General features: G+C 44.8%; 1 protein-coding gene across 2 annotated transcripts; it reads left to right on the top strand.

Moving 5' to 3' along the window:
- The first annotated feature begins 654 nt into the window (after positions 1-654).
- On the top strand, positions 655-24,126 carry LOC120563519 (serine/threonine-protein kinase MARK1-like). 2 transcript variants are annotated; one of them, XM_039807733.1, is made up of 18 exons: positions 655-1,094; positions 6,284-6,487; positions 8,947-9,000; positions 10,014-10,062; positions 10,328-10,393; positions 10,768-10,838; positions 11,695-11,751; positions 11,889-12,023; positions 12,456-12,557; positions 13,014-13,133; positions 14,876-14,975; positions 15,329-15,441; positions 17,937-18,084; positions 18,865-18,998; positions 19,408-19,493; positions 20,934-21,083; positions 22,307-22,576; positions 22,855-24,126. In XM_039807733.1, exons 1-18 carry the CDS (start codon positions 1,035-1,037, stop codon positions 23,195-23,197), a joined length of 2,262 nt encoding a protein of 753 aa, XP_039663667.1. In that variant the 5' UTR covers positions 655-1,034; the 3' UTR covers positions 23,198-24,126. The 2 variants fall into 2 exon arrangements, with proteins under 2 accessions (XP_039663667.1, XP_039663660.1); XM_039807726.1 differs by having other exon boundaries at positions 655-1,118.
- The last annotated feature ends 1,287 nt before the right edge of the window (positions 24,127-25,413 follow it).

The raw sequence follows: 25,413 nt of genomic DNA, 5'->3' as shown, positions 1-25,413 counted from the left end.
ATAGAAACAAAATAAACTAACATAAAACATGCACACAAGAAAGAATAAAAACACACACACACACACACAAACGCACACACACAGCAACACGCACACACACAGACACACACACACACACACACACACACACATACAAACACACACACACACACGACAGGAAAGAATAAAACAAATTAATTAATAGAATTCATTAAACAAAGAAAAAATAAAAACGTGTACAAACACACACTCACAGCAACACGCACACACACACACACACACACACACAAACACACACAAACACACACACAGACATACTCACAGCAACACACACACACACACACACACACAAACACAAACACACACACAAACACACACACAGACATACTCACAGCAACACACACACACATACAGACACACACACACACACACACACAACACACACACACACACACACACACACACACACACACACACACACACACGACAGGCGTCAGAAAATAATGTGACAAATGAATTAATAGAATACATTAAACAGGGAGAACAATCTTACAGTTTTAATAGCATTTTTTGTTTTTCCTAATTCTACCACTTCCTTGTTTTTAAAGTGAGCTTTACTCTGAAAGGGATGACGATGACGACGATGACGGGAAGGAGGAGCGCTGACGTCAGAGATCCCTTTCCTTTTTTGTGCTCCGCAGTGCTGCTGCTGTGTGAGCTGACAAACCGCTGGGAGCTGCAGGAAGCGCCTTTACTTTTTACACTTCTCTCAACTCTTCTTTTTCCTCTTCATCTCCTTCTTTCTCCCCCTATCTTCTTCCTCCTTTTCTCTCTCTCTCTCTCCCCCTGTCTGTGTTTGTCTCCATGCGGGTCTCTGCCCCGCACCGACGCAAACAAACAGCGGGCCTTCCTGTAGCCGCCGCCCCGGCCTCCCTCGCCCTGCGGCCGGCGGAGCCTCGCAGCTGAGCCCCGCTGAGGTGGCCTGGTTCCCCGGTGTGGGGGGGCAGAGATGCTGTAAAAGCAGCCCGGCGGAGGAGATGCATGTTCCGGACTGAATGGAGCAGAAAGCAGCGAAGGAAAGCAGGAAGATGTCCGGCAGGACGCCTCTGACCCCGGTGAGCGAGAGAGAGTCTGACCAGGTGAGTCTGGTCTAACCCCTGGTTATTATTGATGGAGTCTGACAGGTAAATAGAGAGAGAATCTGACCAGGTGAGTCATGTCTAACCCCTGGTTAGTATTGATGGAGTCTGACAGGTAAATAGAGAGAGAATCTGACCAGGTGAGTCTGGTCTAACTCCTGGTTAGTATTGATGGAGTCTGACAGGTAAATAGAGAGAGAATCTGACCAGGTGAGTCTGGTCTAACTCCTGGTTAGTATTGATGGAGTCTGACAGGTAAATAGAGAGAGAATCTGACCAGGTGAGTCATGTCTAACCCCTGGTTAGTATTGATGGAGTCTGACAGGTAAATAGAGAGAGAATCTGACCAGGTGAGTCATGTCTAACCCCTGGTTAGTATTGATGGAGTCTGACAGGTAAATAGAGAGAGAATCTGACCAGGTGAGTCTGGTCTAACTCCTGGTTAGTATTGATGGAGTCTGACAGGTAAATAGAGAGAGAATCTGACCAGGTGAGTCTGGTCTAACCCCTGGTTAGTATTGATGGAGTCTCTCAGACAGGTAAGGCTGATGATCACCTTGATTGATTGATTGAACTATCTCAGTGTTTTCTAACCAGAGGGCTGTGAGCAGTCAAACTCATTTGAAAAAATAGAAATGATGTGATTGGATACAAAGAATATGCTGCAACACCTGAACACAAAAGCTACAACTACAGACTAAACCGTTGAAAACATTCACTAGTAGTAGTACCGGTAGTAGTGCGATTGTTAACCGAACCACCTAAAATCTTGGTTGTATGTTTGTGTCATTGTGTGACGTCGGTGTTTTAACGGGCTAGGAACTAACTAACCGATGGAGGCAGCGGTAGAGCCGCAACTTCTTTGTTCAACTTCAACTTTATTTGTGTCCCCGAAGGGCGATTAGGTGTGCAGCAAGTCAGGGCCGGCCCTAGACTTGGGGGCCCTAAGCAGGATTTGGTTTGGGGACTCTCCACATTGTAATGTTTTGCCACTGCACTTGGCACTAAGCCAACTTGTGTATTGTAAATAGTTTAAATACTCACAATGTACAAATACGCATTTAAAGACTATGTGAGACCTATTAGCAGCAACACTTTCTTTAAATAGACCGGCTCTGTTATGAGCTCTGTTGTGGGACATTTCAAGCACTCTTGGGGGCCCCCTGGTAGCCACGGGGCCCTAAGCAGACGCTTAGCTTGCTTATGGGTCGGGTCGGCTCCGCAGCAAGTATAAACGCATGCAAGACACATAAATACATACAAGTTCTACACACAGTCCAAGTGGAACGCAAGCGTAACAGTACGAGCACAAATGCATACCTGTACAAGGTGCACGGATAGCAGCGTCAAAGTAACCTACCTAGGGTAGGAGAACATGCATATCAGCCTACACAGTTGACCCAATATAATCAACGATGACCATCGTCAACAACATCAGCATCCGTTACATTACATCACCAACCTGAGGTCAGATGTTGTAGTTGAAGGAGTCTGGTGGCTTTGAGGAGAGATTTTATTTATTTTGATTAGGCCAATGCACATTAATCAACGTTTCTGTAAATGCGCCAGTGTTACAGCCTCGTGAGAGCGTCCTGATCTGGCGAGCTCCAGTTTTCTACTCCCAGATCAGTCTGGCATCTTGAGATAGAGAACATTTGGAGCCGTTCACCAAACGACCGGCCAATCAGCGTTGGTTTCAGGTGACGTTACTTTGTAAATACTTCTTTTCTCTGGCTTTAAATCCACACAGGATTTTTATTATATGGCTGTGAAGTTGGCATTACATTTCATCCTAGGTGGTGTTAAAAAGGTCTTAAAAAGTCTTAAATTGAACTTGGAGAACCCTGAGGTAGGGGTTGCACGATACTGACATCGGCACGCACATGCCCAGTGTGTGTGAACGGTCATGTGATGTGTGATGTCAGATGTGATAATATGGACGCAGATTAGTTCTGCTACTGGAGCTAAAACGAAGATCGTTTTTGTCTCAAATATAAATGTAGTCTGACAGCAAGCTAAAGTGGACAACATATTCTAAATGTAGCATCTATTTCAACTGATACAGATGTTTTTAGGGGTCTGTTGTGCTTTTTTTATCCCAGACATCCTTGTTTCTTGTAAAATAACCCGATGACTACAGTACCCACAATGCAGCTCGACAGCATTTACTTGTCTAGTATTGGAGTATTGTATTAAAGATCTGAGTCCGAGACAAAGGCTTCAGGGCGTATCTGTCGTGTCGTGTAGTGGGAAGCTGACAGAGCTGCAGAGATTCATCGATTAGTCATCAATTATTAAATTAATCTCCAACTATTCTGATAATCCATTCATCAGTTGGAGTCATTTTTAATGATAAAAGCAGGTAAACTCTGTGTGATGTCAGCTTTTTAAATGTGAATGTGTTAGCTAGTTTATTCTCTCCTCTGGGACAGGAAACCGAAACCAAACAGCTGATCCATTCATCCAGAACATAATTCACACATTAATAAACCATGTCAATAATCGTTAGTAGCAGCCGTACTAGTCTATATCCACATCTGGGATAGCTTCGGTACCGGCAGAAGATCCGTCGGAGGCTATTTAGCAGAGGCACCGTGGCTACGTCCGGAGCTTACCGGTGTTGCCTTTTGTCGCCTTTTTTGTCGCCTTTTTTGTCACATTTTTTGTCACATTTTTATGTTGCCTTTTGTCGCCTTTTCTGCCTCTTCTGTTGCCTTTTTTTCACATTTTTGTGGCCTTTTTTTCGCCTTTTAAACCAAGACGATTGTGATTAGTTTAAAGAAATGCCAATAACCAGAGCACGTTTTCCTCCTATCCAGGAATGCTGTGTGTGGACTAGCCAGACCCTCCCCCGCAGTGCTGTGGAGGATGGTCTGGACATGCGAGACTATTATTAATACTACGTCATCTTACAGCGTCAGCCGTACTAACCGCTGATGTGTTTCCCGTCTGTGAAATAGAGGAAATACTTTGATTACTGATTATGTGTACATTTGACTATATACTGTATGTATATATGAGTCCTTTTACTTTTTGGAGTTGTGGATGTAGGGGGGGGGGGTGAAGTATACTTGCAGCTTCCATGTGTCACCTGTCAAACCCGGAGTAGCAGTGGGATGTTTTCATGCCTCGTGTGAGCTGAGTCTTTGGGTGTGTGGAGGCTGATGGACTTTAAAGGAATTCTGGGTAAACGCAGCCTCCTTATTGTCATGCTAATGCAAGAATGCTAGCAGAGAGCCGTTGTCAGGCTCCCCGTGCACATGACGATGTCATTTTTCAGTTTTTCTAGAATCGGTTTAGGAATTGGACCTGTTGGTCTGGTTCGACATCGGAATCGTAAAAATCTAAAAGATACCCACCCCTAGGTGTGTCTGCCCAGTCACGTCTGCCCGTCATCTGGGACTCTTCACTTCAGCCGGACTCGCAGCTCCAGCTCCAGCTCCAGCTCCAGCTCCAGCTCCAGCTCCAGCTCCAGCTCCAGCTCCAGCTCCAGCCGCCTCCTCCTGTCTGTCTGCTATCGATCCTTCCCAGAATACACTGCAGGAAGTATCAGCAGCTCACTGACGGCGTTTTAGTCTTCTAGAAGTCACGTTCTAAAAGCCTCAAGTGTGACGCGGCAGCTTTACAGTCACACGGATACCAAGACAATAAACCCCCACACACCAGCTAGTGTTGGCGTGACCTTTGACCCCGGGCCCTGTGTCGGGTGCCGTCCATCACACAGAGGGGAGGATTCACAAAAGGGACAGAGCCGCTTTTGCTGCAGCTTAATTTGCACAAATAAGACAAAAAAAAGACACCGTGTGATTCTCAACGCACCCCCCCCCCCCAAAGAGTGAAAAGCACTGTGAGCTGCAGCGTCTCTATTGATGAGGTAATCAGGGGTTAGACCATTAGAAGGCTTAGGAGCAGCACGAAGCCTTTTTGGGCTTCAGCTAATGCCGACCACGCACCAGAACAGAACAGGGTCTGCAACACTTTCTTAGACGAGGACCCCCCAGCTGAAAGAGAGACGGAGCAGGGACCCCCTACTACATATATAACGTATCAAATGAAGTTGTACCATAACAAACTGGGCCTACAATAACGTGTAGGGCGGCTTAAAGCCTTTATACCTTTTAGTGCATAGAATACTAAGCTATCTGCTCTAGCTTTACCAAGGTTTTAGAGCCAGATATGGTGATAACAACGGTCCAAAATGATGTCAAATAGCATCGACCATGCCACTTGTTTTCCTCTCCGGTAAAAATAGAAAATTAACCCAATTTAAGACAGGGCTTTTGAGTTTTTTGTCGCTTTTTTTTTTTGTGCTTTTTTAAATTTATTTTTAACTACCACCGGGTTCACCACTTACATCAACTTATAAAGTCTAGTTTTACACATTTTTTTTCTTCTTTTAATTCATGGTCAATAAACCTCACTTAAATGAAATAATACCAAATTTGAGTAAAAGAAAAGCTGAAATTATGAATTATTTCCACAAATAGTTTTATTTTAAGAGATTGGCATGGTTTTATTTCAGGTTTGATTTATTTTTGAGACATGATTTTATGGAAAGTACCCCATGCCTATCTCTAGGTATGGTGAAGGGTATGTGATGTTGGGGGGGCCAAGGGAACTTTATCAGGATGCATAGTATCCTGGATCCATGAAATAACTGGCCTTTATAATAAACATCTGCCTGCCTCTATGGGAATTTAACATAGGGGTGGACTGCCCCCTGTATTTTAAGGAAGAACATTTATTTATTCACGATACATTATTAATTCACAAAGAAAATTGGTGTCCGTAAAGGTTGGATTTTTCCTAATTTTTTAAAATTAAGGCATTAAGATATATTTCCAAACGATGATTTTTTTTATTCCTCTTTTTAGTCAACTTTAGCATGTGTGTCTAAACTTATGCAAGCCACTTTGTGGTCCTTTTTTAGACAATATTGGCGCTTTGTTCTATGATTAACTTTTTTTCCGACTTTTTGGGGGCTTTATGTGGCCCAAACTCTAAGTGAGAAAGCTATATAAGACATGCAATACAGTTAAAATATTTAACTTTTTCTCTTCAATTAAAGCATGTCAATAAACTGTACATGTCTGGTCCTTAGGGAGATTGAGTTTGACCCCCCCGATCTCTAAATGTTTCTAATGAATCTGTTTGTGTCTCTTCAGCCGAAGACTTCAGACGGCCTCCCCGAGCCGCCGGCCCCGCCCACCAAGTCATCGAGCCGCCACAGTCTGCTGCCGTCTCGCAGCGCCGGGTCGGCGGCCGCGGACGAACAGCCGCACGTTGGCAACTACCGGCTGCTGAAGACGATCGGCAAGGGCAACTTCGCTAAAGTCAAACTGGCCAAGCACTCGCTGACCGGCCGAGAGGTGAGAACACACTCCTCCTCAGCAGGTCACACACACCTCTACTGCTGAAGTACTACATACTGTCTACTTCAGACAGCTTTACACTGTGTGGCGCCTCCGTAGGGCGCCACGGGAGAGAACTTTTAGTTCTGTTGTTGCCGCAGACAGGCTCAGATTATTATTCTAAGTGTCTGAAAACATTATGAAAGGATCCAGAGATAGACCTTTTAGTTAAAGATTAAGATCCTTTTAGTTTAACATGAAACAGCCCCGAAATCACCATCACCAAACCCACCAGACTCCATGTAAATAATCAGGACTTTTAGCGTGTATAGAGCCAGCATATCTCCACCAGACTCCATGTAAATAATCAGGACTTTTAGTGTGTATAGAGCCAGCATATCTCCACCAGACTCCATGTAAATAATCAGGACTTTTAGTGTGTATAGAGCCAGCATATCTCCACCAGACTCCATGTAAATAATCAGGACTTTTAGCGTGTATAGAGCCAGCATATCTCCACCAGACTCCATGTAAATAATCAGGACTTTTAGCGTGTATAGAGCCAGCATATCTCCACCAAACTCCATGTAAATAATCAGGACTTTTAGCGTGTATAGAGCCAGCATATCTCCACCAGACTCCATGTAAATAATCAGGACTTTTAGCGTGTATAGAGCCAGCATATCTCCACCAGACTCCATGTAAATAATCAGGACTTTTAGTGTGTATAGAGCCAGCATATCTCCACATGTAAATGGGTGAATTAAGGGTTTATTTCAACCAAACCAGAGTGGTGATTGTTGGAACAGTGGAAAGATGAACCAAGACGGCTTTTGTGTCCGCTTTGAATGAAGTGTGTTTTACGATGATAAAAGTCCTGATTATTTACATGGAGTCTGGTGGAGTTTGGTGATGGTGATTTCGGGGCTGTTTCATGTTAAACTAAAAGGATCTTACTCTTTAAAAAGTATTTTACGAAGTCACACAAAAGTCTGCAGCGTCACAATCTGGAGGCGTTATTTATGAATTACAAATCTATGGCGTCAGACTTTGAAAGGCCGTGTGTGTGTGTGTGTGTGTGTGTGTGTGTGTGTGTGTGTGTGTGTGTGTGTGTGTGTGTGTGTGTGTGTGTGTGTGTGTGTGTGTGTGTGTGTGTGTGTGTGTGTGTGTGCACAACTGTTCCCTATGGAGCTTAAGATGTCTTTAGTATATGTGTATAAAAACACAGGACTTTAATTAATTAAATCTTAATTACTAAAATTTAAGTTTAATTTCTAATCTATATTTTACTGCCGAGGTGACATGGTGCGTGTCCAGGATCTTTTTAAATCAGCTGTTTCCAGCTTTACGTGAGGTCCTGATACAGTTTCAGACTCTTTGATCTGCTCCGAGGGGTTAAATCATCTGGAAACATAACGCTGCACCATGAATTATTAATGCTCCGACGTCAGCCGCTCACAGCCCATTGGTCTGTGTGTGTGTGTCTGTGTGTGTGTGTCTGTGTGTGTGTGTCTGTGTGTGTGTGTGTCTGTGTAAGCGACGCTTTCCACTTATTTTAAGACCCCTTTCCCCGAGCCAGCGCCGTCCAATGGGCTGCTGCGTGTGTCTCCCCGGAGACGCCAGGCTGCGGCCGGTCTGAGAGATGAAGTCCGTTCTGATCCCATCGATCTTCTTTAAAGCGTTTCTTGGACTGGAGCCTGAGAGAAAGTCTTCATCCTGCTGACTCCTGTACCGTAAAACACTTTGCGTGTGCTCCGCCGTTTGTATTTCTTTGAATTCTTCTGTGCATTTACCTTAACAATGTTAAATGTTTAAGTTATTACTCCCGTTTTTATCTCTGTCACATCAGACATCATCGGCACTGTTTGAACATCTTTGTGTGAAAACATCAGAACGTGTATATTAAGTTATAGAGTGAATTAGATTAAGGTGGTGAAGCAGGAAAGTGCTGCATCGGATTTAATTTAATTTACAAACGTTACCAGGAAGTCTCACTGAAACTGCAGCAATAAAACTCCCAACTAGACTCATAAATACTACATAAAAATCTCCAAAACAGTCTTCTGACGTCATGTCATGTCAGCTGTTGGCATTGATTTTAATCTACATCCCATAAACACCCTGCATCAGTAAAGCAAAGACACACACCTACACACGCTTCATATCTGCAGAACTTGACGCACGCTCACACGCACATACACGCACACACATAGACGCACACACACACACACACCACACACAAACACACACAGACACACATGCTCACACACAGGCTCACATAGACACACACACACACGCTCTCATACACACACACAGACCTACACCACACAGACACACATGCTCACACACACTCGCACAGACACACACACACACATAGACACACACTCGAGGCAGCAGTAGACCAGCAGCCTCCGGGTTCTGCCAGATGAAATGATATGTATTTATATATTAATAGTTTGGATGTTTTGTGTGTGCAGGTTGCCATCAAGATCATCGACAAAACTCAGCTGAACCCCACAAGTCTGCAGAAGGTACGCTCTGTCTGTCTGTCTGTCTGTCTGTCTGTCTGTCTGTCTGTCTGTCTGTCTGTCTGTCTGTCTGTCTGTCTGTCTGTCTGTCTGTCTGTCTGTCTGTTAAATGAAGTTAAATGTTGACACAACACAGTACCTAGAGCTATTTAAATCAGCTGGTACATGGTTAAACCTCATTGGCTCTTACCAGTGGATCTCCGTGTGGACCTGGTCCACAGCAGCCCCACCAACCAATCAGTCCCAAAACCTCCCAGTTAGAGAGGAAATGTCCTAAACATATTCTTATTAAATCTTTACGATCATTCCCTGAAAGAACCGAGCAGGCCTGTCTTGTTGCACCGTCCAAACTTTCTTCAGAACTTGACATTTTCAGTGTGTAGCTCGAATGTTGTTGTCTCCGGAAGAGAGCAGAGTTTGAGAACGGCAGCACACACACAGAGCCAGAGAGAGAGGAATTTTGGCGCATTAGCAACACGCCTGTCATGCTTTAATCCTGGAAATATCACTAAAAACAGGCTATGTAGCACCATCTTATCCAACAGGAGGAACTCGCAGCGATACTCGTGCAGTATTTTCAGAATGAACTGACTCCAGACTTCATTTTTACCACCTCACCACAGGCAGTAGTTGTTTCCCTTTAAAGGCCCCCAACACCCACACAGGTGTTGGGACCTAACCTGGCTGAGTAGACCTCTTCCCAGGACTGTGTGGGTGTGCATACACTGATTGACATTCTTGTCTTTTCATAGCCATAGTTAATATTTAATAATAAGCTATTGCACTGTTCACTTTTGCACTGCTACCACTGCACCCACTCTACCACAGCACCTTATCAGGGTCATTGCATCACGTGGTCAGTCCGTACCAGACCTCTGTAATCACTGCGTGCGTGCGTGCGTGCGTGCGTGCGTGCGTGCGTGCGTGTGTGACATAAGTAACTGAGTAACTGTTTGTGAATGATCCACGTGATCTCTACAAACCGTAATGAAAGTCGACTCTGATCTTCTCCTCAGCTCTTCAGGGAAGTCAGCGTGATGAAGATCCTCAACCACCCTAACATCGGTGAGTCTACTCCTCCTCCTCCTCTTTCTATCATTATTATAGTTTTTATTAAAATGTGGCGTGATATCTACGAGGATCTGTTTCCTTTAGTCAGTAGGATAGGATGTGTAGGCCGGGACATCTCTACCGCAACACCATACTTCATCCAGAATTGTTCAACATGTCCCCCCCCCCCCACTAGTCCATTTTGCTATTTTGCCAAAATTGGGATGAATTGTTCCGGCCTAGTTTCCTCCTCAGTAATCCTGTTTCTGTTGTTCTTCAGTGAAGCTGTTTGAGGTGATCGAAACGGAGAAAACTCTGTACCTGGTGATGGAGTACGCCAGCGGGGGTGAGACCAGCTAACCTGTCTGTCTGTTTGTCTGTCTGCCTAACAATTAGTATTTTTTTAATGTGGAGCATTAAAATGACAAAGAAAAGAATCTTCACAGTAAAGTCATCCAGAGGTTTGGTTTTCCAACTAAGGTGTGACACGTCTGTGTGTCTGTGTGTCTGTCTGTGTCTGTCTGTCTGTCTGTCTGTCTCTCTCTGTCTGTGTGTCTAACTCTCTCTTTGTCTATCTTTCTCTGTTTGTCTGCCTGTCTCCCTGTCTGTCTCCCTCTCTCTCTTTCTCTCTGTCTCTCTGCCTGCCTGTCTGTCTGCCTGTCTCTGTGTCTGTCTCCCTCTCTCTCTGTCTCCCTGTCTGTCTGCCTGTCTGTCTTTCAGGTGAAGTCTTTGACTACCTGGTTGCTCACGGACGGATGAAAGAGAAGGAGGCCAGGGCCAAGTTTCGCCAGGTGAGAGCTGCTCCTCAGTATCCCACAATGCACCGTGTCCTGGTCAGGTGTTTTAATGGTGCGTTCAGGGGCGTCTCAGTTAACTTGTAAACTCATCCTGCTGTTCTCACAGTCGTCTTTAGGTTTCTTTATACAGGTGATGTAGACGTTCAGCTACCTGCGTCACCGTCTGATTCCAACACAACTTTATTTGTATTATTATATTAGATTATATGTGGATAGTCTTTTATCTCCAGCGTGAAGTAAACGCTGGGATTAATTCCCAGCTCCATGTAGGAACCAGACCACAGCATCATTCAGCCTGCATTAGTGGAACCGCTAATGAAATGCTTCCGTTTGATTATGGTCTGTGAGCGTGGCGGCTAACAGAGCTGCTGGACAACCAGCCATTCTGGCTGGGTCCCAAACCGCCCGCTGGCCCACTCCAGACACTCAGTCTGACGTATATCGTGGAGATAACACTAAAAAAAAGTTCAGTGTGGAGCGATGGACGCTACTCGCACTAAACGGGCGCCATCTTGACTACAAAGTGGAAGGGGGAGGCTCCATCCCCTTAACCAGCAGCTGATTGGACGAACTGGCTGCTCCCGAATTTCAAAACCGAACCTTAATGGCGGCTCGCTCGGAATCCGATCTCATGTTGTACTAAAATATATCACCCAAACGTGCTTCTGAGAACATTTTACGAGAGAAATAGGCCGTGCAGTTTAAAAGATGTTCGTCAGATTTTGAGTCGTGTGTGTGTGTGTGTGTGTGTGTGTGTGTGTGTGTGTGTGTGTGTGTGTGTGTGTGTGTGTGTGTGTGTGTGTGTGTGTGTGGTCTCTAATGATTCTCCTTGTCTGTGTGTTTGGGTCAGATTGTGTCAGCGGTGGAGTACTGTCACCAGAAGAGGATAGTACACCGAGACCTCAAGGTACACACGCTCACATGCACATACACTTATGCTCTCTCACACGCACACACATGCTCTCGCACGCACACAGACACACACGCATAGATACACACACACACACAGACCCCCAGTATATAAACAGTCCCTGTGTGTCTTAGGCAGAGAACCTCCTGCTGGACGCCGACATGAACATAAAGATCGCAGACTTTGGCTTCAGTAACGAGTTCACGCTGGGCAGCAAGCTGGACACCTTCTGTGGCTCTCCTCCGTACGCAGCGCCGGAGCTCTTCCAGGTGACCCCCACCTGCCCACAGCCACACTTTACACCTACTCTGGTTCATAGTTATCACAGCTTCCCTTTTACTCTCCTCACTGGTTCCACTAAGCCCAGTTCAGACCAAAGATTCACAGCGAGAACGTCTCAGAGAAAGGTTTCAGCGGTCTGAACCGGCCAGTGAGGTGTGAAGGCTGCTGGGTAATGTAGTTGTGTACCTCTGAACCGGCCAGTGAGGTGTGAAGGCTGCTGGGTAATGTAGTTGTGTACCTCTGAACCGGCCAGTGAGGTGTGAAGGCTGCTGGGTAATGTAGTTGTATACCTCTGCGGTCTGGACTGGCCAGTGAGGTGTGAAGGCTGCTGGGTAATGTAGTTGTATACCTCTGCGGTCTGGACTGGCCAGTGAGGTGTGAAGGCTGCTGGGTAATGTAGTTGTTGTGTACCTCTGCAGGGGAAGAAGTACGACGGGCCCGAGGTGGACGTGTGGAGTCTGGGGGTCATTCTGTACACGCTGGTCAGCGGCTCGCTGCCCTTCGACGGGCAGAACCTCAAGGTGTGGACAAAATAACAGAAACACTCTTCAATAACAAGTACAGCATGTTGAGAAGCTCCGCTTGTTGCTAGGTTACAGTAAAAACTACTTGTTAGCTAGTTAGTTAGTTAGTGAACCTAACGTGAAGATTAGTTTTATTAAAATAACTGTGTGTGTGTGTGTGTGTGTCTGTGTCTGTGTGTGTGTGTGTGTGTGTGTGTGTGTGTGTGTCTGTGTGTGTGTGTGTGTGTGTGTGTCTGTGTCTGTGTCTGTGTGTCTGTGTGTGTGTGTCTGTGTGTGTGTGTGTGTCTGCGTCTGTGTCTGTGTGTCTGTGTGTCTGTGTGTGTGTGTCTGTGTGTGTGTGTGTGTGTGTGTGTGTGTGTGTGTGTGTGTGTGTGTGTGTGTGTGTGTGTGTGTGTGTGTGTGTGTGTGTGTGTGTGTGTGTGTGTGTGTGTGTGTGTGTGTGTGTGTGTGTAGGAGCTGAGGGAGCGTGTCCTCCGAGGAAAGTACCGGATCCCCTTCTACATGTCCACTGACTGTGAGAACCTGCTGAAGAAGCTGCTGGTGCTGAACCCGGGGAAGAGAGGCAGCCTGCAGGTACGACCCGCGGCCTCAAACCCGTCTTCAGCATTTACACTGGTTACGCCACACAAAAAGAGTTGTCTGTCTCACCGCTTCCTCAAGCTGCTTCACAATAACAGCCTCGGAGTAGTTTCCAGATGTGCGTTGTTTTCACTCTGAAACACAAAGGGTCCTATCTTGCACCCGGCGCAGCGCAAAGCTGTCTTTGCTAGTTTAAGACCGACCCAGATGCCAGATGTCAGCGCCCACGTCGTTTAAATAGCAAATGCACCTGCTTCTATCTGTGGCCCATGGGCGCGCTGGTCTTACAGGGAGGTGTGTTCAGGTGCATTCTGGGCGCGCTGGTCTTACAGGGAGGTGTGTTCAGGTGCATTCTGGGGCGCGCTGGTCTTACAGGGAGGTGTGTTCAGGTGCATTCTGGGCGTGCTGGTCTTACAGGGAGGTGTGTTCAGGTGCATTCTGGGCGTGCTGGTCTTACAGGGAGGTGTGTTCAGGTGCATTCTGGGGCGCGCTGGTCTTACAGGGAGGTGTGTTCAGGTGCATTCTGGGAGTAGTGCTATCTTGAGGCAGCGGGAATTGACCAACAAAAAACACGGGGACACACAGCAGCACACACACATGCAGAAGATTACAAATTACGGTGCAAATCCTCCATCATAACAGCAATGCTCCAAGGTCCAAACACGCCTGGCTTTTAAAGGGAATGGGAGCTGCTCTCTGATTGGTTGATTCCATGTTACGCCCAAAACACACCTCTGATTAATGAAGACACTAAGGACAACCCTTTAGGACCAGGCGCCCGGCACACAGGACCCTTTTTACCGCCGTCAGACTAGCAGAAGTGGATTCGGACACGCCCTAAACACACCTGCACCAGGCGCTCCACGCCGCGACCTCAGATGGTTAAAATATGACCTAAAGTGTTGATGTTGCTTTAAGGGCACGTGACAGAGAATTTCAGCTCCTCCTGCAGACGCGCGGGAAGGTGTTTTCGGCAGGGGGTGCTGGGGTGGGGGGGTCCACGGTCCATGTCTAAAGACTAAAGATACTATGCTACACAGGCTCTGTATTCTGCAGACTGCTCTACCTCTGTCTCCTTTTAAAAACTCACTCGCCCCTCCCCTCCATGAAGTACAGCTGCGTCTCGCCAGTCTTCGGCTCTTTGGCGCGAAAATCCAAAATTCTCTTTTGAGACATTTCTAAGTAGCGATGACAGACACAGTAGAAACTCATTCCTCGTCGTGTGCGGCTGTGAGTGTGCGTGCGTGCTATGCGGAGGCTGAATCGCAATCGCGTCAACACAAATCTGATTGGCCACTACACACTGAAGATAAATAAAATCATTTTAAAATTACTAAAGTGATCCCTCTCTTCATCCCACATCCACACCACAAATTGTCGTGGAACAAAACCAACAACCAGAGATATTTATAAGCTATCATTTTATTGTCATCGCAGTTTTAAAGCTTCGCCACCTGTGATGTCTGAGCGTTTCAGGAGCAATAACGAAGCGGGAGATGACCAACATTTAAAAAAATCCGCTCTGTGTTCACTCCAAATTCCTCACGCTCGCTGACTGAAAACTGATTAATCGATTGTATAAATAGTTTAGTAGATTAATTTAATAGTTGGATTAAAGATGAACTAATGGATTAATCTTTGCAGCTTTACGTGCAGCGTTGTGCTCGCCAGCGTGTTTGTGCGTTAGAGAAGTGACCCTGAATGTTTCACAGCTGATGTCTGTCTTTGTTTCTCAGCAAATCATGAAGGACCGATGGATGAACGTCGGCTACGACGAGAAGGAGCTGAAGACGTACAACGAACCGGAACAGGACTTCAACGACCTCAAACGCATCGGTTAGACACACACACACACACACACACACACACACACACACACACACACACACACACACACACACACACACACACACACACACACACACACACACACACACACACACACACAGACACTCACAATGAGAGAGACACACACATGTATGTCATAAATGTCTTTTATCCCAACTCAATGTAATGAAGTACATCATGTAACAACAACATGTAGTCCAGTCCCCAGTAAATGACCGCTGACATACACTTTGTGTGTGTGTGTGTGTGTGTGTGTGTGTGTGTGTGTGTGTGTGTGTGTGTGTGTGTGTGTGTGTGTGTGTGTGTGTGTGTGTGTGTGTGTGTGTTTTCCGACCAATCAGAGCTGATGGCGACGATGGGCTTCCCTCAGGAGGAAGTGAAGAAGGCGCTGGAGGGTCAGAAGTACAACGAGGTGACGGCCATCTACCTGCTGCTGGGGAGGAAGGCTGCTGAGGTCTGTCCCACATCCAGTACCAGCCTCTAGAATCACACAGTTAGCCTAGCTTAGCACAAACACTGAAGGACGGAGCAAACTGTTAGCAGACTACTTCTACTGCGCTCCATCTCAGAGAGAAATATTGGACTTTAGTTACTCCGCTACATCCATCTGTTCCAGCTTTAGTTACTAGTTACTTTAGTTACTCCGCTACATTCATCTGTTCCAGCTTTAGTTACTAGTTACTTTAGTTACTCCGCTACATTCATCTGTTCCAGCTTTAGTTACTAGTTACTTTAGTTACTCCGCTACATTCATCTGTTCCAGCTTTAGTTACTAGTTACTTTAGTTACTCCGCTACATTCATCTGTTCCAGCTTTAGTTACTAGTTACTTTAGTTACTCCGCTACATTCACCTGTTCCAGCTTTAGTTACTAGTTACTTTAGTTACTCCGCTACATTCACCTGTTCCAGCTTTAGTTACTAGTTACTTTAGTTACTCCGCTACATTCATCTGTTCCAGCTTTAGTTACTAGTTACTTTAGTTACTTCGCTACATTCATCTGTTCCAGCTTTAGTTACTAGTTACTTTAGTTACTCCGCTACATTCATCTGTTCCAGCTTTGGTTACTAGTTACTTTAGTTACTCCGCTACATTCATCTGTTCCAGCTTTAGTTACTAGTTACTTTAGTTAATTCGCTACATTCATCTGTTCCAGCTTTAGTTACTAGTTACTTTAGTTACTCCTACATTCATCTGTTCCAGCTTTAGTTACTAGTTACTTTAGTTACTCGCTACATTCATCTGTTCCAGCTTTAGTTACTAGTTACTTTAGTTACTCCGCTACATTCACCTGTTCCAGCTTTAGTTACTAGTTACTTTAGTTACCCGCTACATTCATCTGTTCCAGCTTTAGTTACTAGTTACTTTAGTTACTCCACTACATTCACCTGTTCCAGCTTTAGTTACTAGTTACTTTAGTTACTCCGCTACATTCATCTGTTCCAGCTTTAGTTACTAGTTACTTTAGTTACTCCGCTACATTCATCTGTTCCAGCTTTAGTTACTAGTTACTTTAGTTACCCGCTACATTCACCTGTTCCAGCTTTAGTTACTAGTTATTTAGTTAATTCGCTACATTCATCTGTTACAGCTTTAGTTACTAGTTACTTTAGTTATCCGCTACATTCATCTGTTACAGCTTTAGTTACTAGTTACTTTAGTTACTCCTACATTCATCTGTTCCAGCTTTAGTTACTAGTTACTTTAGTTACTCCGCTACATTCATCTGTTCCAGCTTTAGTTACTAGTTACTTTAGTTACTCCGCTACATTCATCTGTTCCAGCTTTAGTTACTAGTTACTTTAGTTACTCCACTACATTCATCTGTTCCAGCTTTAGTTACTAGTTACTTTGTACTCGCTACAATTCATCTGTTCCAGCTTTAGTTACTAGTTACTTTAGTTACTCCGCTACATTCATCTGTTTCAGCTTTAGTTACTAGTTACTTTAGTTACTCCGCTACATTCATCTGTTCCAGCTTTAGTTACTAGTTACTTTAGTTACTCCGCTACATTCATCTGTTCCAGCTTTAGTTACTAGTTACTTTAGTTACTCCGCTACATTAATCTATTCCAGCTTTAGTTACTAGTTACTTTAGTTACTAGTTACTTTAGTTACTCCGCTACATTCATCTGTTCCAGCTTTAGTTACTAGTTACTTCAGTTACTCCACTACATTCATCTGTTCCAGCTTTAGTTACTAGTTACTTTAGTTACTAGTTACTTTAGTTACTCCGCTACATTCATCTGTTCCAGCTTTAGTTACTAGTTACTTTAGTTACTAGTTACTTTAGTTACTCCGCTACATTCATCTGTTCCAGCTTTAGTTACTAGTTACTTTAGTTACTCCACTACATTCATCTGTTCCAGCTTTAGTAACTAGTTACTTTAGTTACTAGTTACTTTACACATTAAGATTCATGCAGACAGAACCCATGTAGTTTATAAAATCTGATGTCTGATTCTAAAGTAAACTAGCCGACAATATAACCGACTACAAGTCAGCTGAGATGATGAGACCATTAAACACACAGCTGGTTGGATCCTTTACTCTTTCTTCTATGGGAGGAGAGAGGGAAAGAAAAAGAGACAGAGAAGTAAAGGAGAGACAAAGACAGAGGAAGAGAAGAAAGAGACAGAAAGAAAGAAGGAAAGAGACAGAAAGAAGGAGAGGGACAGAAAGAAGGAGTTTCTTTACTTTAACTACATTTTCCTGATGATACTTTTACTGAAGTAACATTTTCACTGCAGTACTTTAACTGTAACAGAGTATTATTACAGTGTGGTATTAGTACTTTTACTGCAGTAATCTAAACCTTTACAAATCTTGTTGTTGTTGTTGTTGTTGTTGTTTGTTATTATTATTATTATAATATTATCAGCTCAGAGGGAACTGTAGCTGAGCCAGTTCTTTTACCCACAATCCTCTCTGCTGTGACTCTTTCCGGCAGGGCGGCGACTGCGGCGGCGAGTCTGTGTCCGGCGGTAACCTGCTCCACAGGTCCCGCCCCAGCAGCGACCTCAACGGCTCCGGCCAGTCCCCCGCACACTCCCGCAGCGCCTCGGCCAATCAGAAGCAGCGGCGCTTCAGCGACCACGGTGAGTTTCTGTCCAGGCGTTCATTTCCATACAGGTTTAGTGGCTTGACGGTTAACAGTGAAGTATGGATTTGATTTGCGGGGAAACTTTGGCGACGGTGATGTTATTAGTGCTGTAAATCAGATCTGTAAATCAGATCTGTAAATCAGTGCTGTAAATCAGTGCTGTAAATCAGCGGTAGACTTAATTACCCCGACCCAGGGCGAGTCTGATGAAGACTGCTGTGTCTGCCCGGGTCAGCTCTGAGATGTTCTCGCATCGTACAGCGCTTACGTTACGTTCTGCCAGCTCACAGCAACTTAATACGGTAGCAGGAAAGAGTCCCGTGGGTCTGGCTTCTCCGGAATTACAAAACTGACCATAATGGCGGCTCGTTGGAAAAAACCAATCTCATATCGGACTAAAACAGTTCACCGAAACATGTTTCTGAGAACATGTGAAGAGAGAAACAGGCCGTGCAGTTCCTGAATCTGTCTTCATTTCAGATCAACTAAGGTCAGTTTAAAAGATTTCCGTCAGATTTTGAGAGACTCTAGTCACGCTCATCCCGCTCGTCATTTCCGGGTTAGTGCTCCACCAATCAGATTGGGCATTGAGTCCAACTGCCCGCCCTCCGATTCAACAAGTCAAATCGGCCTGAAATGAACGCCGATGACACCGAACACACTCGAGAATCAGAGTATTAACCCCAGGTGTGTGTGTGTGTGTGTGTGTGTGTGTGTGTGTGTGTGTGTGCGTGTGCGTGTGCGTGTGCGCCGCGCTCTCTGTCCCGGGTCTCAGTGGCGCCCTCCATCCCCCCACCTGTCGCCTACACCAAGCGTGGGCACGCCAACAGCGTGGAGAGCGACAGGAAGGACGAGTCGGCGTCGCCCAGCGGAGCTCCGGACCGCCGGAGGTCAGCCACCGCCTCAGGGGTGAGAGAGAGACGATTCACATTCTGCTGGACCAGGTCCTGCTGGACCAGGTCCTGCTGGACCAGGTCCTGCTGGACCAGGTCCTGACACAAATACTGGGTTTACATCAGGGTTAAACGTCAAACAGCATGTTAAAAGTCCAGTACCGAAAAACATGATTCATTCCACATTTACCCCAAACAATTAATGAACATTAATAATATTTTTGTTGTTCGAGCTTTGTATATGAATTAGCTCCACTATTAAAAGGGGGTAATGAACTGAGCAGCAGCACGTTGGATCAGTAGAATAAGTGTGTGTGTGTGTGTGTGTGTGTGTGTGTGTGTGTGTGTGTGTGTGTGTGTGTGTGTGTGTGTGTGTGTGTGTGTGTGTGTGTGTGTGTGTGTGTGTGTGTGTGTGTGTGTCTCAGAGCATAACTCGGAGGAACACGTACGTCAACGAGAGGACGAGCACTGAACGCCATTCGGCGGCTGTTCCCAACGGGAAGGACGGCAGGTGAGAGGAAATCCAATATGTCTCTTTCAGTCCAAAGTTAAGTTATGTATTACTTTTGCAAACGGATGAAAGTTTTGAATGAATTCCAGGATACATCTTTGGGTTATATCTGTCTGCTCAGAAACAGAATGATGCTTCAAATGAGAGAAAGAAAGCAAACATCACTTAAGAGGAACTCACGTATTTCTAAAGACACTTAGAAGAACTAATGCTAAATATCACTGCATCTGGAACAGAGATGAAATCATGTACAACAATAAGCAATTTCAGAATCCGTTTTATTGGCCAAGTATACTCACATACACAAAGAATTTGACTTCGGTAGGTGTTAACTCTCTATACATTCAACAAATAGACACGTAATAGTAAACGTTCAGTAGATAAATAGTAATATAGACACATACTGTACAATAGAGACAACAATATAGGCACATATCAACACAATATACAAAAATATAAATAAGACATCAAGACAAGTACACATGGAGTGGGATGTAAGGTGCAAAAAGCTCGGAGACTTTTATAAAGAGACTATTATAAAATGAATACATAGAATGGATACGACAGGGATGGGAAGAATTAAATAGTTTGTATCCAAGTAGAAAAAGGAGGTATAGGGAGGTAAAAGGAGGTTTTTGAACCTGGGAATCTGTGTTTCAATCATTTTGAAAGATATGTTTGCTGAGTATTTCGTTTTTGATGGTGTTTCTGCTTGTGCTAAAATGTCCATATTCTTCTTTATATTTTTATCTTTCTGTTTGACGGGAACTCCATTTTGAACATGTTCAAAATATACTAAGCTAAACTATATCACTTCTATTGGTGATATAGAAGTGATATAGTTTCTTATTAAAGGTGCAGTAGGTAAGCCTTATTAAACTACCTTTCTGTCATATCTGCTGAAACTGACCCTATGTTCCAGTAGAACTACATGAAGCAGGTCATAAAAAAAAAAAAAAAATCCAGCTCCTCTGGCACCACCTACAGCCTGGAGTGAGACAGCTCCCTGTTCAGATGCACCAATCAGAGCCGGGGGGGGCGTGTCTAACTGCATGTCAATCACTGCTCATGCACATTTTATAGCGTCCTCCCCTCCCCCTTCTCCATGCACGAGTTGCAGTTAGGTTTCCACCCGCTCTATCATGCACAGCTCTCCCTTGTGGGGGGAGGGGCATAGGAGACCGTTTTGGGCTTTAGCAGAAAGGGGGGGAGGGACTGAGAAGTTGTTGATGTTAAATGTTTTTGGCTAAGTCCTGGATCTTCACAATCCTACCTACAGCACCTTTAAATGAACATAAATAATGAATTAATTCCCGTCACCAGTCCGACCCTTTGGGACCTTTAATCAAAGGAACGGTGAATATGTAAACGAAAGAAATTGCAATTAGACAGTTATGTAATAATTGTTCCAGGCCTAACTATAATCTGTTTCTATTTCAGTCTCCCCGAGGTACCTGCAGCTTCCCCGTCCTTATCGCCGGCGGCGACCGTCTCCTCCGCGCGCCCCCGCCACGTGAAGTCCATGTCGGCGTCGGGACATCCCATGAAGTCCTGCCTGCCCCCCATCGACGACAACGTAGAGTACCAGAGGTCTGTCCCACAGAATCAGAGTCTCTCTTTAACCCTCGTAGCGTCCCTCTCCTCTGTCTTGTTAGCCGACTTTATTCCAACTTATTGCCAAATGTTTTACACTTAAGTTCATCGTCAATAAACGTCCTCTATATGAAAGTAAACATCATGTTAGAGAGAAAGATAACAGAAATGATGAATAATTTGGACTAATAGTTAAGATCAGAGGACCGTTTGTTGATAGATAATCTCAGACAAAGCCATAAAACTGTCAGAAAAAGAAACGCAAATAAAGTTGAAAATAAGCGCCAAAACACGTCGGACGACAGACATCAAAAATATCTGATGAATGCATATGTTATAATGTGTAACTTGTTGAGCCAAGTAAGCCTATATGTCAAATAAAACACAAAGAAAAGACACGTTCTTTGACAAGTAAGAATGTTTCAGCACCACGGATAGCGACAGCTGATGGACAGCGATGGTGCTGAACAGGCCAAGTGCGCTCAATCAGTGCCACGCTATATAACTGACACTATTATATATATATTGAACATAAAGTTTGTTTACTCCATAGGCTGTGACACAAAGGCTACAGGTGCTGGGATGAAAACTCATTCTGAGTGACTGAGATTTTTTTATTTTATTTTTCTTACCATTTTGTTGTCTGCTTAACGATCTGCCAGCACAAATAAATCTAACAAAACTATATCCATATCATTATTAAATCTTCATTCAAAAAAATCCAGAAACGCATAACAAAACATAAACAGATTTCCCTAACATTAGTTATTTGTAGTTATTTATGAGTCCTCACTAAAATAATATAACGCAGTTTAAAAATAATAGTTTGTTTTATTGTCTCAATAGAACATCAAAATATATTAAAGTTCTGATCAATAAAATGTATAAAAATACAAACTTGAGCTATGAAAACTTAAAGGGTTAAACACATTGTAGAGCGCCCTCTGGTGGACAAACTCTGCAACCCCAACACTCAGAACATGGTTGAAAGGGGTTCTGTTAAATATTCATTTATCAGAATAATTTATTTGTCATTATGGATGATTCTGATAAATGAATATGAAAAAATATATATTTATAAGCCATTATAAATGCCGTTACCGATGATGCCTAATATCGGCCGATGTATGGAGTCAGGCTCTACTGTCGATGTGTTTGACCATCTGTCCACATTAACCCCTCACGTACCGTGTGTTAACGGCGTCCTGTCCTCCCCTCAGCGCCCCCCAGCAGCCGCCGTCCTCCCCCTCGGCCTTCAGCGTCACCAGCAGCAGCAGCGGCGCCACGCCGGACCGGACCCGCTTCCCCCGCGGCTCCTCCAGCCGCTCCACCTTCCACGGCGCTCAGCTCCGAGACCGGCGGCCCGCCACCTACAACGGCCCGCCGGCGTCGCCCAGCCTGTCCACGCACGCCGCCGCTTCGCTGGCCACGCCCCGCCGCGGCACCTCCACCTCCATCATCGGGAAGATCACCTCCAAGTTTGGACGCAGGTCAGTCAGAGACAGGAAGTATACCGTATGGATAAATGAAGGCTGTTTAACCGCGAATAATATGTTTTAAGAAGTCCACGTCTCTGCAGCAGTCCAAAACGTACTGTAAACGCCAAAGAAATATGTGTGACGTCTCCGATGCTACGTGCGTTATTTTGACTGTCGCTGGTTTAGCGTGATCATTTTGACGCTGTGCCGTCCCCATGTTGGGAGCTGCTGCAGCTTCCTGTTCCCTGTTGACGGGTTCGTTGGGTCTGTTCTGTGTCTCCGTCCTGCAGGAGTTTATCGGGTGAGCCCAAAGAGGAGGGGCGGGACTCCAAGCCTCGGGCGCTGCGCTTCACTTGGAGCATGAAGACCACGTCCTCCATGGAGCCGGGGGACATGATGAAGGAGATCCGGAGAGTCCTGGACGCCAACAACTGCGACTACGAGCAGCGCGAGCGCTACTCTCTGTTCTGCGTGCACGGCGATGCCCGGCAGGACAGCCTGGTCCAATGGGAGATGGAGGTGTGCAAGCTGCCCCGCCTCTCGCTCAACGGCGTGCGCTTCAAACGGATCTCCGGCACGTCCATCGCCTTCAAAAACATCGCCTCCAAAGTGGCCAACGAGCTCCGGCTGTGACGGAGGATACCTCGCTAACTGCTGTAGGACTGGGAGGAGGAAACCACCTTATTATACTCAACACTTAACTATTTAATGTTCTCACTAAATGTTTGCCAGTGAAACCAAATATTAGAGCTGATGGGGCGGACGTTCAGTAGGTTGGTTCAACCCCTCGGCGCCGTCACTTCCTGCCGCAGCGAGAAGTTAGCGTTGGTTCATCACTGTTTACGTGCACTTCAGATTTTTACAAAACCTCGGAAACGTCACGTAGAGAGAAACTGAATCTGTCGAGTCTTTAAAGGAGACCTATTGTGCTTTTTATGTATTTCCTGTCAGATCTATAATGTTGGATTTTCAAGTTAAAAGCCCAGTTCAGACCAAGGATTTGGAGCGAGCTAAAACCGTTTTAGAACGTCGCAGAGTAAAGAACATAAGAGACGTCTCCTGTTTCAACAGCCGATAGAGAAGTCAGCTGGTCGAAAGGATTTTGAGAACGGAAACACACAGAGAGAGGAAGGTAAAGGACAAACGCACCAGATGTCAGGCCTAATCCTGGAAATGTGCTTCCGAGTTTAGTCCGTAGTCTATATCCACGACATTCCACTTCCGGGAACAAAAAACGAGTAAACCAAATTCAAAACACCGTCACATTTTGTTTTTTTGCAATTTCATATTTTAGGTTTTTCTTTTGAAGAAAGAAATCAAGACAGATGACGTAGTAGTAAAAGTAAATATGAAAAATAGTCTATATCCTCGACATTCCACTTCCAGGATTGCACCGGTGCCGCCGGATATTCTGCCAGATGTCCCTGATTTAGGCCAGATGTGCGTCCCCTTCCTCTGTCTCTGTGTCGGGGTTCTAACCTCCGGCTGATTTGTGAGGACTATGGTTAACTGCTCCTCAGATCTCTGCAGGGTAAATCCAGACAGCTAGCTAGACTATCTGTCCTATCTGAGATTTCTGTTACACGACTAAAACTACTTTTGAACGTTACACATGTTCCACCAAAACAAGTTCCTTCCTGAGGCTATTTAGCAGAGGCACCGTGGCTCCGTCCGGAGCTTAGCCCCGCCCACGACGATTGTGATTGGTTTAAAGAAATGCCAATAAACCAGAGCACGTTTTCCCATCCAGGAATGCTGTGTGGACTAGCCAGACCTTCCACTGCTCCGCAAGCGTATTATCTGATTTTTGATTTTGAAAGCGTAATGTGGTTTCTGGAGTGCAAGTAAACAGTCAGTGAAACATGACCTTTGCTCTGCCTGTGCAACTCTCTGGCTGGCTGGTTTCTGAGTCCGCTTTATTGGCAGAGTATGTCCACACATACAAGGAAGTTTGGGTTTATTTCTCTCGATGAACACAGAAACAGACTTACAGCTAAAACCTGGACAACAAGACTGAAAAAGGTTTCAACATTTCACTACCATGTACAGATATAAATGATTGTTGATAAGTTATGACGCTAAATGAATTAACCTAGCAGCTCTATGTCAAAGATTACCTGATTAGTCGTCAACTATTAAATTAATCTCTAACTATTTAGTTAATCCATTCATCAGTTTGAGTCATTTTTTAGATAAAAACAGGTAAACTTGTGTGATGTCAGCTTGTTAAATGTGAATATTGTTCTAGTTTCTTCTCTCCTCTGGGACAGGACACTGAATATCTTTGAGTTGTGGACACAACAAGACATTTGATGATGTCATCTTGGGAATTTTGGAAAACACTGATCCACAGTTTTGTCTCTGACATTATGAAAGGATCCCTACAGAGATAGACCTTTTAGTTAAAGAGTAAGATCCTTTTAGTTTAACGTGAAACGGCCCCGAAATCACCATCACCAAACTCCACCAGACTCCATGTAAATAATCAGGACTTTTAGCGTCTTTGAAATAAACCCTTAATTCACCCATTTACATGTGGAGATATGCTGGCTCTATACAGACTAAAAGTCCTGATTATTTACATGGAGTCTGGTGGAGATATGCTGGCTCTATACACACTAAAAGTCCTGATTATTTACATGGAGTCTGGTGGAGATATGCTGGCTCTATACACGCTAAAAGTCCTGATTATTTACATGGAGTCTGGTGGAGATATGCTGGCTCTATACACGCTAAAAGTCCTGATTATTTACATGGAGTCTGGTGGAGTTTGGTGATGGTGATTTCGGGGCTGTTTAATGTTAAACTAAAAGGATCTTACTCTTTAACTAAAAGCTCTATCTCTGTAG

The sequence above is a fragment of the Perca fluviatilis genome, chromosome 1, assembly GCF_010015445.1.
Source record: "Perca fluviatilis chromosome 1, GENO_Pfluv_1.0, whole genome shotgun sequence".
Classification (NCBI taxonomy): Eukaryota; Metazoa; Chordata; class Actinopteri; order Perciformes; family Percidae; genus Perca; species Perca fluviatilis.
Note: the sequence above shows the minus strand (reverse complement) of the source record. Positions and strands in the feature narration are given on the sequence as shown.

Coding starts and splice junctions, on each gene's coding strand:
- LOC120563519 (XM_039807726.1), top strand. CDS start 1,035: ATGGAGCAGAAAGCAGCGAAGGAAAGCAGGAAGATGTCCGGCAGGACG. Junction 10,394..10,767: donor GATGGAGTACGCCAGCGGGG/GTGAGACCAGCT, acceptor TCTGTCTTTCAG/GTGAAGTCTTTGACTACCTG. Junction 12,558..13,013: donor TCGACGGGCAGAACCTCAAG/GTGTGGACAAAA, acceptor GTGTGTGTGTAG/GAGCTGAGGGAGCGTGTCCT.